At 38.0% G+C, this 18,841-nt stretch overlaps 1 protein-coding gene across 11 annotated transcripts in view; it reads right to left on the bottom strand.

Moving 5' to 3' along the window:
* The window catches only part of Dis3l2 (DIS3 like 3'-5' exoribonuclease 2), a 336,218-nt gene that overhangs the window by 172,330 nt on the left and 145,047 nt on the right, over positions 1–18,841 (bottom strand). For all 11 annotated transcript variants that reach the window (XR_007349541.1, XM_015481549.2, XM_048808736.1 and 8 more), the window contains 2 exons: positions 17,098–17,198; positions 13,122–13,369 (listed from right to left, as the gene is read on the bottom strand). Coding sequence is in view for 10 of the 11 variants with exons in the window: in XM_015481549.2 (XP_015337035.1) it covers positions 13,122–13,369; positions 17,098–17,198 (349 nt within the window). In the remaining variant the exon portion in view is untranslated. The remainder of the gene's footprint in view (positions 1–13,121; positions 13,370–17,097; positions 17,199–18,841) is intronic.

Raw genomic sequence — 18,841 nt, 5'->3', positions numbered from 1 at the left:
AATTGCAACAAATATATCGCACTAACATGTTAATACATTGGGAAATTATTTGGGGTGCACATACATGAGAATTGTACCATCTTGACAATTTTCTGTAAATCTAAAACAGCTGTAAAGAAAAAACAGCTGTAAAAAAACTTAAAAAAAAAAACTTAGAGCTGAAAGGAAGTAAAAGAAGTTATTCAGATTTCCAATAATATATAAATGATATACTAAATAATGGCATGTTTGTCCAATTGATTATTATGCATTCTAGAAAAATCATCCTGAAGATATAAATGACTATGACATAAAATGTTAAAAACATAAAATAATATGTATGGTATAGTTTAAAATATGTATTCACTGAAATAGAATTCCTTAGAGGAAGGATTATGAATGACTTTTTCTCTATTTTCTAAGCTTCCTTTAATTAAAAAAGATTTGACTATTTTTTTCCAATTTAAGAATTATAGAAAAATAATCATAATCTAATAAAAACTGTCGTGCCCATTCTTGGTTCATAAAAGACAAGACCAAGGAACTATGACGAAATGGAGATACTACAGTGATGTTACACTTAATTTCAATGTGGGGTCCTGAACCAAATTCTGGAACAGAAAAATGGTAATAGTGAAAAAACTAGTAAGATGTGCTAAGTTATATAATTTAATAGTCTTGTACCAACATTCATGTCTCCTTCCTCCTTCCTAAGGGAAACCTAATCTTTGTTCAAGCAAGGAACTTAGCACCTTCAGCTCCAGAGGCAGATCATTGTTACTACAATGAAATCAGTACCTGGCTTCCCCAAAGACAGTAAGTGGAGTCACATCCCTTTGTGTGGAATGTGACTAAGAAAGCCGGCAGCCTACCTGTATTAGCAGCCATCTTCTCAACCACAGAGAAACCACTATAGGATCCCTGAGGACTGCAAAGGGCAACTGGAAATATCCTCAAGTCACTGAGTCTATTAGGTAAGGAGCTGTACAACTTCTTAACTCTTATTTAGAGTGAAGGGGTTTGGTTTGGTTTTGCTTGTGATACTAGGGATGAAACCCAAGGTATTCTACCTTTTTAAAAAATTTTGAGAAGTGGCCTTGCTAAATTGCTGAGGCTGACCTTGGGCATGCAATCCTCCTGCTTTAGCCTCACAAGTTGCTGGGATTACAGGTGTGCCCCAATGCATCTGGCTAGACCCTTATTATAAAGTCATTTTGGGTCAGAATTTTTATTACTTGCTGATAAAAGCATTCCAATACAATATATTGAAAAATATCCATGAGAAGCAAATCCCTTCACTCTGCAACAGAAAATATACAGTTCTTACTCCCAATAATAAAATTTCACAACTGTTGGCATCACATATCTTGTAGGTAAACACTCTACACTGACATGGTGGTGCTGGTTCTACAGCACACTACTACTATAAATGTCCTTTTCTTAAACAAATATATTTCAGTCATAAACTGGCTTCCTTTACTTCCATGGTAAAGGAGGCCCACAAAACATAAGCCCAGTTCATTTCAGGTACGTGGATTAAAGCAGCAAGGTCAGAGAGTCATCCTTGTCCCGCAGAGCAAATATCCACACTTCAAGCTCTCCATCCACCAGTACTATCACTCTCCTTCAATTATATCTCCTTTCTAGAACATTCCACTTTATAGCTGTGTCACAGCAATTTAGGTGCATATCATCCGTACCATCAGATGGGAAATATCATTCATAGAAGAAAAAACATTTCTTTATTTCTGCATTCACTGACATTTATGTATCTTAGGTGCCCGATATATATTGGTTTCAATGAATGTATGAATCAATGTTTTTAGGGTATGGAAAAGAAGCATACTAGCCTTTCTTGAAACTCAAAAAAAAAAACACAAAAAAAACCGCTCATTTGAAATTAAACTTGTATTAGTTGAGTAGAAAAAATCTCCTCCTTAATGGTGAAATTCTAGTTCAGGAAGATAGAAAAAAGAAATAAAAGGTACAGGGATTAGAATGAAAGAATTAAATCTGGCATTATCAATGATCTGATAAAATAGGAAATCTTAAAAAAACTACATATAAAGCATTAAAATTAATAAAGGAATTTATCAGATGGTTGGATAGAGAATTAATGTAGAAAAATTAATTGTAATTCTATATATACCAGCAGAAAAACTTTAAAAATACAATTCTGAACACCTGTTCTTTAGAATGAATCATTAATAACATGAAAGTCAACTCATAAACTAGGGAAAATACATTTTTCCATATCTGTGACTACAAAAAGATTACTTTCCAGAATATTTTTTTGACTTCCAAAAAAACCCAAATGATAAATAATATCCAAACTTAAAATGAGAAAAAAAAAGTGAATGCTAAAACAAGTGGATCAAAATTTAAACAGAAACAGTATAACTGCAAAATCCCAAAAAATCTTCTCAAATATAATTACAAGAAAACATAGAAAGTTAGGAATCCTGGTAGATAGCTCCTGAGCCTAGTGATCGAGGTTAACATCACCAGTAGTAGATAATGAAGCCATGTCCCTATGATCTGATGCACATTGCTTCTGTGGTTCTTTTCCCAAAAATGTCTAATCTCAATCTAATCACAAGAAAACAACAGAGAAATAATCTACAAAACCACTGCTCAGTATGTCAAGTTCATGAAAGACAAGACTAAGGAACTATGACGAAATGGAGATACTACAGTGATGTTACACTTAATTTCAATGTGGGGTCCTGAACCAAATTCTGGAACAGAAAAATGGTATTAGTGAAAAAACTAGTAAGATGTGCTAAGTTATATAATTTAATAGTCTTGTACTAAAGTTAACTCCTTAGTTGTGATAAATATCCTATTGTAATATAAGATGTTAACAGAGGAGAAGACGGGTAAAGGATATATTCAGAAACTCAGTATTATTTTGACAATTTCTGCAAATCAAAAATATCTAAATAAAAAAATTTTTAAAAATCAATAAAGACATGAAGACATTTTTCTAGAACAGAAAACATCTGAACACAAATATATGAAAAGATGTTCTATCTCTTTAGTAATTAGGAAAAAATAAATTACAATGAATGGACAAAAAGTGAAGAGTCTAACAATATCAATGTTGATAAGAACAAAGAAATGAAAACTCTTTTAAGACACACTCTTAGTAATGGACTAAAAATGGGTACAATTTGGAAAACAGTTTTTGGCTACAAAGTTGTAAAGTTAAATACATACATACATATGATCCAGTAATTTCATTCCTAAGCAAAGGCTAGAAATTTTAGTGAGCACTTGAATGTTTATGGGAGCATTATTTGTAATAATAAAAATCTCAATTTAACCCAAATGCTCACTGCTAGATAAATAAATTGTGGTATAGTTCAGGAAATGAAAATATGCATTAAAGTGAGTAAAATATAGGAAAATATTTTAGAAACATGTTTAAAAATGCAAGTCATTGAAGAATATATGTAATGTGATATTTTCGTAAGGTTCAAAACCAAGCAAAACTAAGTTACATTTTTAATGACATAAATACGGATTATTTTAAAAGCATATTTTGATTAGCATATTTGAGACACTAGTTAACTCTAGGGAAAAAACACAAATAGATCCACAGTATTGGTGATATTGTTAATATTTCTTAATCTGGGAGGTGATTCCATTGGTTGGTTTTAATATCAGGCTCCAAAAATTACGTGTCACATTTTGTTCTTTGGTCTGTGAAATATACTTTATTCATTAAAAAAATAAAAATAAATAAAAATTTTAAAGCTGTATTTTAGTTAAATATATACCAAACCAAGTGAATATTTCTGGGGTGACATTTTAGAAAATTTCCATTGTCTATAGTATATGTCCGAATAATTTTAATAATATTCATTACAAAATTTCAAAACCTTAAAAATTTTATCCTAATTTTTTTTTCTTTCCAGTTTCTATTTTATTTTTTTTTTGGGGGGGGGAGCAATATTATTTTTTAATTGATTGTTCAAAACATTACAAAGCTCATGACATATCATCTTTCATACATTTGATTCAAGTGGGTTATGAACTCCCATTTTTACCCCAAATACAAATTGCAGAATCACATTGGTTACACATCCACATTTTTACATAATGCCATATTAGTGACTGTTGTATTCTGCTACCTTTCCTATCCCCTACTATCCCCCCTCCCCTCCCCTTCCATCTTCCCTCTCTACCCCATCTGCTATTGTTCAATTCTCTCCCTTGTTCCCCACCCCCTTTCCCCTCACAACCTCTTATATGTAATTTTGTGTAACAATGAGGGTCTCCTTCCATTTCCATACAATTTCCCTTCTCTCTCCCTTTCCCTCCCACCACTCGTCTCTGTTTAATGTTAATCTTTTTCCTCATGCTCTTCCTCCCTGCTCTGTTCTTAGTTGCTCTCCTTATATCAGAGAAGACATTTGGCATTTTTTTTAAGGATTGGCTAGCTTCACTTAGCATAATCTGCTCTAATGCCATCCATTTCCCTGCAAATTCCATGATTTTGTCATTTTTTAGTGCTGCGTAATACTCCATTGTGTATAAATGCCACAGTTTTTTAATCCATTCATCTATTGAAGGGCATCTGGGTTGATTCCAAAGTCTAGCTATTGTGAATTGTGCTGCCATGATCATTGATGTGGCAGTATCCCTATAGTATGCTCTTTTAAGGTCCTCAGGGAATAGACCGAGAAGGGCGATAGCTGGGTCAAATGGTGGTTCCATTCCCAGCTTTCCTAGGAATCTCCATACTGCTTTCCATATTGGCCGCACCAGTTTGCAGTTCCACCAGCAATGTACAAGTGTACCCTTTTCCCCACATCCTCGCCAGCACTTATTGTTGCTTGACTTCATAATGGCTGCCAATCTTACTGGAGTGAGATGGTATCTTAGGGTGGTTTTGATTTGCATTTCTCTGACTGCTAGAGATGGTGAGCATTTTTTCATGTACTTGTTGATTGATTGTATGTCCTCCTCTGAGAAGTGTCTGTTCAGGTCCTTGGCCCATTTGTTGATTGGGTTGTTTGTTATCTTATTGTCTAATTTTTTGAGTTCTTTGTATACTCTGGATATTAGGGCTCTATCTGAAGTGTGAGGAGTAAAGATTTGTTCCCAGGATGTAGGCTCCCTATTTACCTCTCTTATTGTTTCTTTTGCTGAGAAAAAACTTTTTAGTTTGAGTAAGTCCCATTTGTTGATTCTAGTTATTAACTTTTGTGCTATGGGTGTCCTATTGAGGAATTTGGAGCCCGACCCCACAGTATGTAGATCGTAGCCAACTTTTTCTTCTATCAGACGGCGTGTCTCTGATTTGATATCAAGCTCCTTGATCCATTTTGAATTAACTTTTGTGCATGGCGAGAGAAAGGGATTCAGTTTCATTTTGTTGCATATGGATTTCCAGTTTTCCCAGCACCATTTGTTGAAGATGCTATCCTTCCTCCATTGCATGCTTTTAGCCCCTTTATCAAATATAAGAAAGTTGTAATTTTGTGGATTGGTCTCTGTGTCCTCTATTCTGTACCATTGGTCCACCCGTCTGTTTTGGTACCAGTACCACGCTGTTTTTGTTACTATTGCTCTGTAGTACAGTTTGAAATCTGGTATCACTATACCTCCAGATTCACACTCCCTGCTTAGAATTGCTTTTGTTATTCTGGGTCTTTTGTTTTTCCATATGAATTTCATGATTGCTTTATCTATTTCTACAAGAAATGCCGTTCGGATTTTGATTGGCATTGCATTAAACCTGTAGAGAACTTTGGGTAATATCGCCATTTTGATGATGTTAGTTCTGCCTATCCATGAACAGGGTATATTTTTCCATCTTCTAAGATCTTCTATTTCTCTCTTTAGGGTTCTGTAGTTTTCATTGTATAAATCTTTCACCTCTTTTGTTAGGTTGATTCCCAAGTATTTTATTTTTTTTGAGGATATTGTGAATGGAGTGGTTTTCCTCATTTCCATTTCAGAAGGTTTGTTGCTGATATACAGAAATGCTTTTGATTTATGCGTATTGATTTTATATCCTGCCACTTTGCTGAATTCATTTATTAGTTCTAGTAGTTTCTTTGTAGACCCTTTTGGGTCTTCTAGGTATAGAATCATATCATCCGCAAATAGTGATAATTTAAGTTCTTCTTTTCCTATTTTTATGCCTTTAATTTCTTTTGTCTGTCTAATTGCTCTGGCTAGTATTTCAAGAACTAAATTGAATAGAAGTGGTGAGAGAGGGCATCCCTGTCTTGTTCCTTAAAAATTTAAAAAATTTTTAAAACCTTAAAAATTTTATCCTAATTTTTTTAAAAAATATAATTTTAATGATCTATCTGCAAATTCATTTTGTTTATTTATTTTCATGTGGTGCTGAGGATCGAACCCAGGGCCTCGCACGTGCTAGATGAGCGCTCTACCACTGAGCCACAACCCCAGCCCCTATCCTAATTTTGATATTGCAATAATAAACAGTTAAAAGGAAGAAAGCTTTCCTCAGAGAAATGTATAATGTTCATCACCTCAAGTTTTTTTCACTCACCAAAGCTCTTCTACCAACACTATTCCCACTCACATGAAGGACGTCCAGATAATGCTTGAAACATTCCCAGCTTTCTGCAGTTGATAGGTAGGGGTTATGGAGTGTCTATATAAACATTCTATAGAGATAAGCATCAGACTGACTTGTCCTGGGTGATATGGAAATAAAAACTAGACAGAAACTATGAAAAAAACAGTCCTTCAAATCAGCCTGTTTGTCTTAAAGAAAACAAGAATATTTACCAGTCAGTATTAGTGCTCTTGGCTATGCATCTCTTTCCTCTTCTAAATATTCTTAGAAAGTCTGGCCTTAAAACTAGGCTATGCACAGGTCACACATTCTTGTAGTGGTCACCACTATCATTACTGCTCTTAAATAAATGCTCCCATGCACACTGGTTCATGCTGAAACTCACCCAAATAGGCAAAATGGTATCAGAACCCTGAAAAGCCAGGTGTGGGGAGGAGTCAACACTGGCTGAACATACGGCCCAGAACCTCAGTAACAACACAAGGTGAACAAGACGTGACAAAGACGCAACGCCATTGGCTGTGTATTTTCTACAATCAGGAAGAGAGACCAAGTTATTTTCCCTTCTTCCAGCTCAGTAATATGACACAATAGAAGGTAGCAAGTAAGGAACAATGACTTCAGAAAAAGTGTTTTATCAGTGAAAACAGACGGAAAAAAAAAAAAAAAAAAAAACGGGAAGAAGGTCCAACAGTACTGAATGATTTTAAGAAAGACCCTGAAGCTTGAGAGTGAATCAGTGTTGCTACTTAGGATCAGCGAAGAGACTGGACCAGTCCCAAGAGCACAAGAAGGCTGATGGCATCTACAGTTCTCCTTTAATACTTTGAAGAAAGAGCACTAGAATTTGCAGGTGGGGACGGCAATTTGGGAAGAAGTGTAAGTGCCTGCATACAGTGGTCCTTGGGAAACAAACCAAGTGACACCAGGACCATCCTCCTCCATTCTTTGACTTTTGCTCTGCTTTGATCAGGATGCTCTTGGTTTGCAAGATGTGGCTTTTTCCAAAGCTGAGCATTGTAGACCAGCAGGTGGAGCCCAACAATCACCAAAAAAGAGCCCCCTCCTCAGCCTGATTGGCTTTTTATCTACTAGCCAGCTAGAGCCATGCCCCTGAAAAGGACTTATAAGTTTGGTAATACAAGTTCCTGGCATCACACAACTCAACCTTTCCCTCAGAAGGTTCTTTAAATAAGGAATATGTTCAGGAAAGGTGAAATATTCCTTTTGTGCAGGGGGAATGATTGAAGAGTTATTTTTCAGTGTGCTCATCTTAGAAGCAACGCTTCCATAAAAAACACTAATTTTCCATTTGCTTTTTCTATCTTCCTGGTTTCTTTTTCATTTTCCTAGTAAATAAAACTTATTTAATGTGTGACCACTTCAATTCATATCTACCCCCAAAAGAATTCAGTACCTATCAAAACTGAGTAGAAGAGCAAAAGCATCTACTTTTGCCTGTCAGCGAGTATCTGCCAACTGGCCCTACAGAGCAAAGCCGGGAGACAAAGCCCCCGCACACTTCCTTCTCCACACACCTGGCAATCAAAACTTCCCTTCCTCTGCTTTCATCCTGTCTCGTTCTTGGCTTCAATAGACTCTGTTGTCCTTCATTCATAAAAGCCAGCAGCACAACGACAAAATCTATATCTCATTCCAATAGCCTTCCATTAAGACTAGGCAATCCCAGGTTCAAACCAGAATTTCTCATTCTGCACTGACCTATTCATCTTCTCTCTTCTCCCAACCCCCATAGCCATCAGAGTTTGGCAGATAAAATAACATGAACATGTCAGTTTGTTCCAGGTTAGTTTACATCTTACATCTTCAGTTAGCCTTCAGTGTTGCTACTGTTTCTCACAGTAGCTGCTATAAAACTTTTTTTTTTCAAGATTTATCCTTACATATTTGAGAATAAACCATAACAAATCTAGGAGAAAGTGATCACGAACCTCCATGCTCACAACATCCTGGCAGGAAGGCTGGGACTGTGAGCTCTGGACTCCAGGATAGCATATTCCACCAAGGCAGGAGTAACATAGGCGTGAGGGCCACTGCATGAGTTTCTAAAAGGAAAGATGACTTAAGAGGGTTGGGAAGCTCTTAAAACTGTAAATCTGATATAATTACAAATCATTCCAACAAGGATGCCAATGTGACTTTTTAATTATCCTGGCCAAGAGTCTAGTACTAAATATCAAAAGTATTAAATATATTGTGATGTATGACAAAAAGCAGTCATCCCTAAAAGCTAGCAAGGGCTCACCAAGAACAGACTACCTTTGGGTTTTTGATAGCACTAAAAGATTGAAATTCATGAAAAAGTGGTAAATGTGATATACAGAGAAGAGAACAAGGCTCAAGTAAGAGCTCTCATGACAATTTTAAAAGTAAGATGGAAAATAACTTCCTAACTAGAGGTCTCCAATACTGTAATATTCTTTAAGTTCTCCTTTAATGGAGACACAAAAGTACCTGTGGGACTGCCAGAGCAGCAATGTTTACAGAGAACATGAAGCCAAAAATCAATGGTCTCCTCCTGGACCCTTCCAAATTACTGACATCAGATAGCCAATGTGTGCATTCTATTCAGACTTTTTGTTTAAACATCTGTATCTTTTAACCTGGCACTCTGCATCCGATTTGTGTACTTGCTGCATGCTGTATACACCTGTCAAGTGTTTATTCTGAAGCCGCAGAATCTTGGTTCTCATCATTTTCTGTCCCAAATGCCTCCTGTTTTCTAGCTTAATTTATGTTCTACTTTCCTAGCTGAACTGGCTCAAGATCTCAAGGTCATCAACTCCTTTCCATCTATTCACCTGACCAGTTTTGTCCAAAAATATTTTCATCTTAAAGAAGTTCACAGCCAAGTAAAAACACTTAAAAGGAACTGCAGTCCACACATGGGAGAGCTACACCAATGGTTACTCTGGAAAGGTATAGGAGTACCCCCAAAAGAAGGCCTACAGGATAGATGTTCTGAGCAGACAACTGAGTTGAATTTAAAAGTTGAGTATTTCATGGAGCAAACTCTGGAGAGGAGAGTCTCTGCTGGCAAAGGAAGTACAGTGTGCAGGGTCTGGAGCTAGGAGCAGTCAGCCAGGGAAGTAGCAAGCACTGAGGCATAAGCAAAGGCAGGTGGGGGCCAGGGCTGCTCGAGTAATCCCACCAGCATCTGCCCTCCTACCCATGTCTGAGGCCTGTAGTTCACACAAGATTCTATGATTGGTTTTTCTCCTTTGTGCCCCATTCTAATCAGTTATTGCATCTGGGAGTATTTACCTTCTTAATCTCCTCTGAATCTTTCACTCCTCCTCTTTCTTCCATAGTGGACTCTTCATTTCAGATTCTCCTACCTCCTCTTTCTAAATTAGCTTATAGTGATTCTGGCTGCTGGTTGTGTCCCCTTCCCATCCGCACTGTACTCTCAGTCCAAGAGATCTTTTAGTAAAGATCTTCTGTTCTCCAAGAAATGATCCTGGATTTCTCCCTTCACATACCTCCTTCACTTCCAGAAAATTATTTCATTTCTATGGAAGAAGTTACGACATTCTTTTTGTACTACAGTTGGAGCTCAGAGAGATGGGCCATTCAACTCATCTTCTTTATCCGTGCTCCCGCCTAGGGTGTTGAGTCCCACAGTTCTGCTAATTGGGCAGTGGATTGAGGGAGCCTGGACCCCACCACTGGGTAAAACTACTGGCCAGGGTAAATACCTGCCTCAAGCTAGATCAATAAGATATTCTACCTCAGGAATTCTGGGCAATAATCTAGACATGAGTATGTAGCCATGGATGTTACTAAGCATACAGATAGCTACTGTGCAGAGATATGCCAAATGACATAGTCCATGACAGAAAGGGATCTCTATCTAGTAGTGCCTGGGCTGGTCAGAGTGGTTGAGAGAGAAGCTGTGATCCTTTGCTGCATGTTAGTTCTCAGTTTCTCATGAGCCCACATCCACTTCCTGCCCTGGGATTTAGGAAAGCCATCATAGTAATTCCCTTTTATTTAAATTATAAGAAAGGGATTTCATTTCTTATAATCAAATAATCCCTATGCCATTTAAGTCCTTCTGCATTATAGTTTCTTGGAATAAAGAAAATATAACTGTTCATCTTTGTGCTTCTCAGATAATAAGGCACAGCACATGACATATAGCTGATAAAAAACTGTCGGGAGAACTGAATTTAACTACAGAGAGGTAAATAATTTTAAGACGTAATTAATTAGTAGTAATGACACATGCAGAAGATGCACAGTATCATTAAGGTCAGAGATGCAGGGGCAGGGAAGAAATTCAGAAGCAAACCATCTTAGCTCTACTTGACTTGTAGGCACAGTGTATACCAAAGCTGACCACACACACTCACAGCACCACAAGTACTGCCTGGTCAATGCCAGGCAAAGATGAGGGAAGAAACCTCGGCAGTCAGCACAGCACATTCAGCACGGGAAACGGTGGCTTAAGTTCCTAAAGATCAGTAACTGACAGCCAGAACAGCACATCAAGGCGACCACCGCCTTGCCCAGCAGCTGCAGCCCTCACCCCTCATGTGACAGCATCATCTGAGAGCTTCGTCATGAAAACCTGCCAGGTTTTATTATTCAAAATAGATTTTCTCTATTTCCACAAAGATGTTTTAATTTGCTCTAATCAGTTATTCATGTCCACAAAGATTTTAAAAGGCATATTTCCATAAAACACTACTACAATGTCTTTATATTAAGAAGGTAGAGAACAAGCACAGTTTTCCATTTGATTATCTTAAAATTTTATTTTGAAAATTACACGACAATACACGATTACCATATTTTTAAAATATTCTTTCTTGGGGCTGGGGTTGTGGCTCAGCGGTAGAGTTCTCGCCTAGCATGTGCGAGGCATTGGGTTTGATCCTCAGCACCACATAAAAATAAATAAATAAATAAATAAAGGTTTTAAAAAATAAAATAAAATATTCTTTCTTTGGATCCAACAAAGGTGTTTGTTGCTTCAAAGGCTCGACTCCCTTTTGGTTGTTGTTGCATCTACCCTTTGACTAGGGTCCTGATGAAGCAAGGGCTCAGTTGTATGAGAGAACCTACAGGATCATTAGAGTAATAACAGAAACAGAAACATAAGAATCTTCCTGGTTGAAGATTTCCTAACTACACCCTTACAACCTGAATACCAAGGCAGCAGTCCAATCCAGAATGCACAAAGGGCTCGGGCAGAAAGGCAGATAAAGGACAAGGCTGGGTTTCCTGGTGTGATGTGAAAGACTTCCCTTCTCACTGTCAAACAGTGTGGCAGCATAATCAAAGTTAGTATAAAGGTGCCCTGTGTATAAAGGTGTTCTTTCCTGTGACCAGAGGCCAGTGTCATGACCACCATCAGACCTTTTGATTTGATGGTGAGAAACGGGCAAGCCTGTGAAAAGGATTACTTGGGGCTCAAGAGGTTGACATCACTCTTGGATAATGAGTTAAGTTTAAAAATAATGACACTGCAATCGCACCATTTTAGAGCAAAAAAGAAAGTTCAACAGTTCCTAAGAGGCTCTGAGTTCAAGGAAATCACACTGATCTTCACATAACTGAAAAGTGGCTCTGGGGTATTTCTTAACATCAGTATGACCTGGATTACATGGCTAGGCATAAGAAGCTAAGTGTAGAATAAGCCTGGTAAAAGCAGCACACTGTGGCCATCCGTTCAGTGTTGCCTCACATCACCACAGAACATTCCCAGGAGGATCCATTCTGTATAAGTCAGATAACCAACCAGCAAGCCACTACACTGGACTAAGAGTTAAATGTCAGGAAAGACTCTTCTATACTGTATACCTTTCACTGCCATTTCCTATGAAGCAAAAGTCAGACATCATTCATAATAAAGACCTAAAGATACAACTAAAACAATATTATTTTTCTTTCAAAGTGATTGCTAGTTATAATAGTCATAGCACTTGATCAGATAGTGAAGTCTAGCAGTTTCTTTAAATAAAAATTAAATGACCATCTCTAAGATTTAAGTTAGGCTGATTTCTGACAGCTTCCACAGAAACATGGCACTCTTCTTCCTCCCTACAGTAGTAATAATTTAGCTTTTAATGCTAAGGTGAAACCTTTGGCACTAATCAAACTGACTGCAGGATCAACACCAAAAAGCACACCATTCAAACAAGACTTCATATTCATACTTTAAAGCAAAGAAACTGGGAGGTCTCCTGAATATGCTTGGACTTTGCATATTTTAAAAAAGCATCTGAAAGGAAAGAACTGGCTATTTGATGCAATGAATTTGCTGCAGAACACAAGTATGAATAGGATTCATGACACAACAGGAAACTGTAGAGGCTCAGAATGTGCTTATATTTTATGCCAGAAACAAAAACAAAAAGGCTACTGTTTGGTAATTCAAGGAACCTGTTGGCAACTAGTTGAAGTGAAGTAAGGGTAACTTCTGGACTCAGAACCACCATACCTTGGCTTTAATAAAGAAACAATAACTAAAATTCATAAAAAGTTAGTATAAAGTGCCTTAAACTGAGTTCTTTCCTGTAACCAGTGGTTTTTCTTGCCAGAGATCACCTACCCCAGTGCAAAACTGCTGTCCTCCTTCCAGTCCACGATGCGGCAGATGAACAATGTGTTGGCATAATCTTTAGGCCGGGTCACAAAGTCCTGGGGACAGTCCTTGAGAGGTACATAAATTCTAGGCACTCGGTGGTCTGAGGGAGAAAACAGGGCATATTTCCTAAACAGCTCACTGTTCTTATCAGCCAACAGTTTGAGGATGCCAGTGGCCGCTCGGGAATGTTTTTTCTCCAAGATGTAAACCACCTGAAAACACCAAAGATAATGTCAGTGTTGCTCATCTGTAGAACTGGGTATCAGGTGAAGTCAGGAGGATATTATCTGATCAACTAGCAGAGTCCAGCAGTAAGTAATCAATAAGTTGCAATAATTTAAGCATATATATCCAAGGAAAAAAAACTATGAATAAATTAGATCAAAGTGCTTTTATAACTGTGACCTATGTCTTATGAAGAAAAGTGAGACTTCAGCAGATAGGTATAGCTCCAGGTATTTGTTCTGCATTATACTTTTCTCACATTGACATACCAGCATACTCTATGAACAATACATAAATGCTTTAAAAATGTTATTAAATATAAATTACAGGCTGAGGATGTGGCTCAAGCGGTAGCGTGCTCGCCTGGCATGCGTGCGGCCCGGGTTCGATCCTCAGCACCATATACAAACAAAGATGTTGTGTCTGCCGAAAAGCTAAAAAATAAATATTAAAAAAATATTCTCTCTCTCTCTCTTTAAAAAAAAAAATAAATAAATTACTATTCTTATTAAGTTATAACTTCTTTGCTGAGATTTTCTATTTTCTCAAATGTTTCAAGAGAATTTTCCATTGCTTGCTGAAGAATCTTCATAATGGTCATTGTGAAGCCTGGTCATAACATCAATGGTTTCATGTAGGTATAAGTTATACCTTTTCTCTCTCAAGTTATGATTTTCCTGGTTCTTGGTATGATGATTGGTTTTTGTTTGAATCCTGAACTTTCTGGCTATTGACATTAGGAGATGCTGGTATTATTTAACTCTTTCATGCTAGGCAGTCACAGTATTGAGGTTTATTTAGCATGCAGATCCTGGCCTATTGCTGTGGGCTGAGATTCCAATGACAATTTTGTTTTCAGGGTCTCTGCAGTATTATTTTGCAAAGTTTGGTTTACATGGTGCCACTGGGACTCCCACTGGTTCTCTACTGATGCTGCTTGTGAGGAATTAGGGGACTCTCCAGGCCAGGGCACCTGAAAGTGTGGAATAGTACTCTCTAGCCTGCAGGGACAAAGAGGCTTCCCATTTAGGGATTTCCTGTTTGTGGCACAATCTCCTTACTGGCACTACCTGACTATCTGTCCAATGTCTCTGGATTTGAGAGAATAGTCTCCAGTCCCCAAGGACAAAGAGACTTCCCAGATTGCACACCTAATATGGTAGAATTCCCCTTCAAACAGCTTTCATAATTTCCGAGTTGCTCTGGGTGAGGACAAAGGGGCCTTGCCCACCAGGTCGTTTGTTGTGGCAAGATCCTTTTTACTGGTATCCTCATGCTTTCTGGTGCCTCGAGGTGAGAGAGGGGAATCCCTGGCCCATAGGACAAAGAGGCTTCCTGTATCAGGTGCTTCTTGGAGTAGGATCTCCCTTGGTAGAGCCACTCAGATGCCCACTGTATCTCAGTGGGGAGAGGCCTCTCAGGCCTAAGGGGAAAGGAAAGCTCTTCTCATGATCACTCACTGTTATCAGGGCTCCCAGTCAACTCCTTCACAGATGCTGCTGGCCTTGCCTGGCATCTCTGAGATAGAGGTTTCTTGGAGAGACCTGAGTCTATCTGGCCATTGCTAGGCTGAGATTCAGAAACACCTTCTAATGGTAGGACTGTAAAGTCCCTGTCTCTATGTAGTTTCTTTAGTCCGGAGGTCCCTAACAAGTGTTCCTTCTTCTTTTTACCCTTTCAAGTTCTCTTGGGGTTTCCTGCCCCCACCCCCCAAACCAGGGTTTATAGATGTCCTTAGTAGGAGGAGCAAAAAAATCAAGCCATGCTATCTTATCTGACCCAGAAGTCCTTGCATCCTGGTTTAATTTCTGATAGCACAGAAATGCAGAAAGCAGCTTGAACCTGTGGTTCATACGAAGTTAGCTTTAGGCAGAGCATAAGCTTGGCATACAAGTGCTGCTTACCTTGTAATTTTATTTTATTTGATATTTTTTACTTTTTAAATTTTTTTGTACTAGAAATCAAACCCAAGGGTGCTCTACCACTGATCTACATGCCCAGCCCATTTGAAATTCTGAGACAAGAGTCTTGCTAAATTGCTCAGGCTGGCCTCAAACTGGTGATTTTCCTGCCTCAGCGTCCTGAGTCCCTGGGATTATAGATGTGTACCACCTGCCCTGCCTTGTAATTTTAGATTAAATTCATTAAAAAATGTTATCCAAGAGGGAGAGAAAGAAAAGGGGAGAGGATGGGAAGAAGGGGTGGGCACGATTGGAGGGCAGTAGCAAATCACAGAATACAAGTTCTATGGACGGAGGGTTGCTCTATTCAGCTCTTATCATAATCATTTAGAAATGTGGCCCAGTACAGCCAGATGTTTGTTTGAAAAAGAAGCTAGAAGCATGATTTTTTTATGGAAACACTTTCTGTACGTTTGTTTAATGTAAGTTATTAAGTCAAACTTTTAAAATTCTGCACAGGTAAAATGAAACCAGTGTAGGAGCCAGATGCAGCCCCCGGCCACCCAGTCATTACAATCTTCCACATCTAGCACATTGCCTGGAACATGGTTAGTCCTCGAAATGCCTATTGAAATAAAGATCTGGATAACTGAATGCAGTGGGAGTAACATACGTAAATTTGAAATTGTTCAGGTCAATATGTAGGCGAGATTCTCCTAACCAGCTGGCTGGCGAGTGGCACACTGCATTCCCAGGTCAAGCACACCAACAAGATACCTCTGGTACAAGAAGCCTCACACTATGATGCCACTCAGTTCTTTGCCCTTGCATCACTTTGCCTTCTGCCACCATGAGTTATCTGCATAGCCAGAGTCGGCTGTATTTGATCCCACATCTGAGGATGCTACTAACATACATAAGCTTCTAATAAAATTGTGCAAAAAAATGAAACAGGAATGTAAAAATAATTATTATGTGATAACTGAATTGAATACTTTGAAAAAACTAAAAAGGAATTCTTAAAATTCATTTTTTGAATTAGCTATGACAATTTAAAAAATTGAAGCAAAAACTAAAATCTAGAAGGAGTTGATATTCCTATTACTTCTCCCAGTGTCTTAAATTCTCAGTTCACTTTATTCATTCATTCACTTATTGCTCATAGTACTAGGAACGGAACCCAGAGGAGCTCAACCAGCCGTTTTCATTTTTTATTTTGAGACAGGGGTTTGCTGAGTCGCCTAGGCTGGAAGTGAACTTGCGATCCTCCTATCTCAGTCTCCTGAGTCAGTGGGATTACAGGTGTGTGCCACTGTGCCTGGCTTTGCTCCACTTTCAATAACCCAAACTGGAAGTCATAAATGCCTGACTGTACATGGGTTATAAACAAGAAAGAATACAAAACTCCAAACATACTTAAAGAAAAGGCCTTGGCCCTTTATACAAAGATAGGGAAGTGAATACACATTTACTTGTTTAAAGTTACAAGACCTAGGCTGGGGATGTGGCTCAAGCGGTGGCGCGCTCGCCTGGCATGCGTGCGGCCCGGGTTCGATTCTCAGCACCACATACAAATAAAGATGTTGTGTCGGCCGAAAACTAAAAAATAGATATTGAAAAGTTCTCTCTCTCTCTCTCTCTCTCTCACTCTCTCTTTAAAAAAAAAAAAAGTTACAAGACCCATTCCTAATTTCCTGAGTCTACTAACTTTTCTGATTAACTGACTAACTATAGTCCTAACTGAATCTCACGAGACTGACAAGTAGCTCAGGTGATAACCATTGGAAGAGTGGAAAAAATCTGCAATCAATGACCTTAGCTGATTTCTGCAGCGACTTCTCTGATAAAGCTTTTGTGTCTTGTGACATGGAGGTGCTCTCATCTTTTGTAACTGGTGCATTGGCATCCTCTTTTCCTAAATTAGAAAGACAAAGAAAAAGAAGAGCAGGGATCAATTAGATGAATATCCATTGGGCATACGGACTTTGAAGATTTGAAAACTCAGACTGGGAAAGATTTCTGGATACCAAGTACCCCACATCACTCACTCACAATGGTTGGATGACTTGACTATGGCCAATCATGTCACATATCTGTATCAATGCTCACTTTGAGCACCTGGCTCAGCAGGCCACATTTGCTCTACTTTACATCATTCGCATGCTAAACACCATACTAGCAGAGAACATCTAATATGCTGAATTAAACTAAATCACCTGTGCATCAAAATGCCAAAAAAAAAAAGATATTAAGTACTGTCCAGCCCACAATGAAGAATAGAGATAGGTTAATTAATTAAAGCACATCTGCTGAAACAGTACAAAATCAAAATAAATGTTACCTTTTAAAAGAACTTTGGTACCAGCCATAACAAACAAAATGGTGGAAAATTTATTATATTTATTAAATAAATAAATAAAAAGCCCAACCCTGATTTTCCTGGCATTTCTTAGTGACATTATATAAAGAGTAAAGCACTTAAAGTCTTTTATGTTTAATTTCCTTTCTTAAAAAACTTACAAAATGCACATTCACCCAAGAAACTAAAACCACATCTCCCAAGAAAGAGGCAATTAGGCTCCATACCAGAAGTATTAAAACACACATGAATAAAAACAGCAAATTACACACCTTTTGAACATTTAAAATTTTTGTATTTTCATTTATTACATTAGATTCCTTCCCACTAAAAATTACCCTCTATCCAAGTATATTGTAATCGCAGGTTCTAGGGATCACAACCAAATTCATGTGGGACCCACTTCAGAGAGACTCATACTTATCATCATTTAGACATAACCAAGGCCAAAATAAATAAATAAATTCTTTTCAGGACTGGCTGCCTCTAGCAAAGGCTCAGCTAAAGGCCAACTTTTACCATTCTGGGCATGCTCTGGAAACACTGACATGATCTGACCTACTGAAGCTAAAGAATGATCAACTGTGTGCTTTTCCATCTATGAAATCTACCTACTGATGAGCCCACTAAAAGCAGAATCTTCATTATCTTCTGAAAAGAAAATGCAAACACAAACTTTTCTTACTATGGATGACTTATCCATCAGTAAAAGAGGGATAGTCATCCAAGTTCATCTTTTAATTTAGGCCATAGTCTAGAATTTCAAAATCATAAGATGCTTTCAGAACAACATTTTTTTTTATAATCTTGGGGCAAAAACAAAACAATACAAGCTGTAGATCTGTTTGTTCCATAATATACCTTGCAGTGTTCTGCAGAAAATAAGGTAACTTAGGAAGAACAGGAAGATAAAATTAAGAGTACATGCTACTTAGAAATCTGACATGTAAGCTTTTGGTCTCAAAAGCTGTGGAAAGGAGTTCAGGGTAGGGAGAGAACTGGTTTTTCCAGGACAGCCCAAACCCAAGGCTAGTAGCTTTCTAGTATGATCATTGATGGTTCCATCTTAAAATGACTATTAGTTCAGATTCCACCCCAACAACAGTGACTCTTCTGTTCCAAAGGTTATACGAGGTTAGATCCAAAGAGAGAGGGCAAGCCATGGCAGTGGGCCCAAGCATGATTTCCAGATATCACAC

This window comes from Marmota marmota, unplaced genomic scaffold (assembly GCF_001458135.2).
Source record: "Marmota marmota marmota unplaced genomic scaffold, marMar, whole genome shotgun sequence".
Taxonomy (NCBI): Eukaryota; Metazoa; Chordata; class Mammalia; order Rodentia; family Sciuridae; genus Marmota; species Marmota marmota.
Note: the sequence above shows the minus strand (reverse complement) of the source record. Positions and strands in the feature narration are given on the sequence as shown.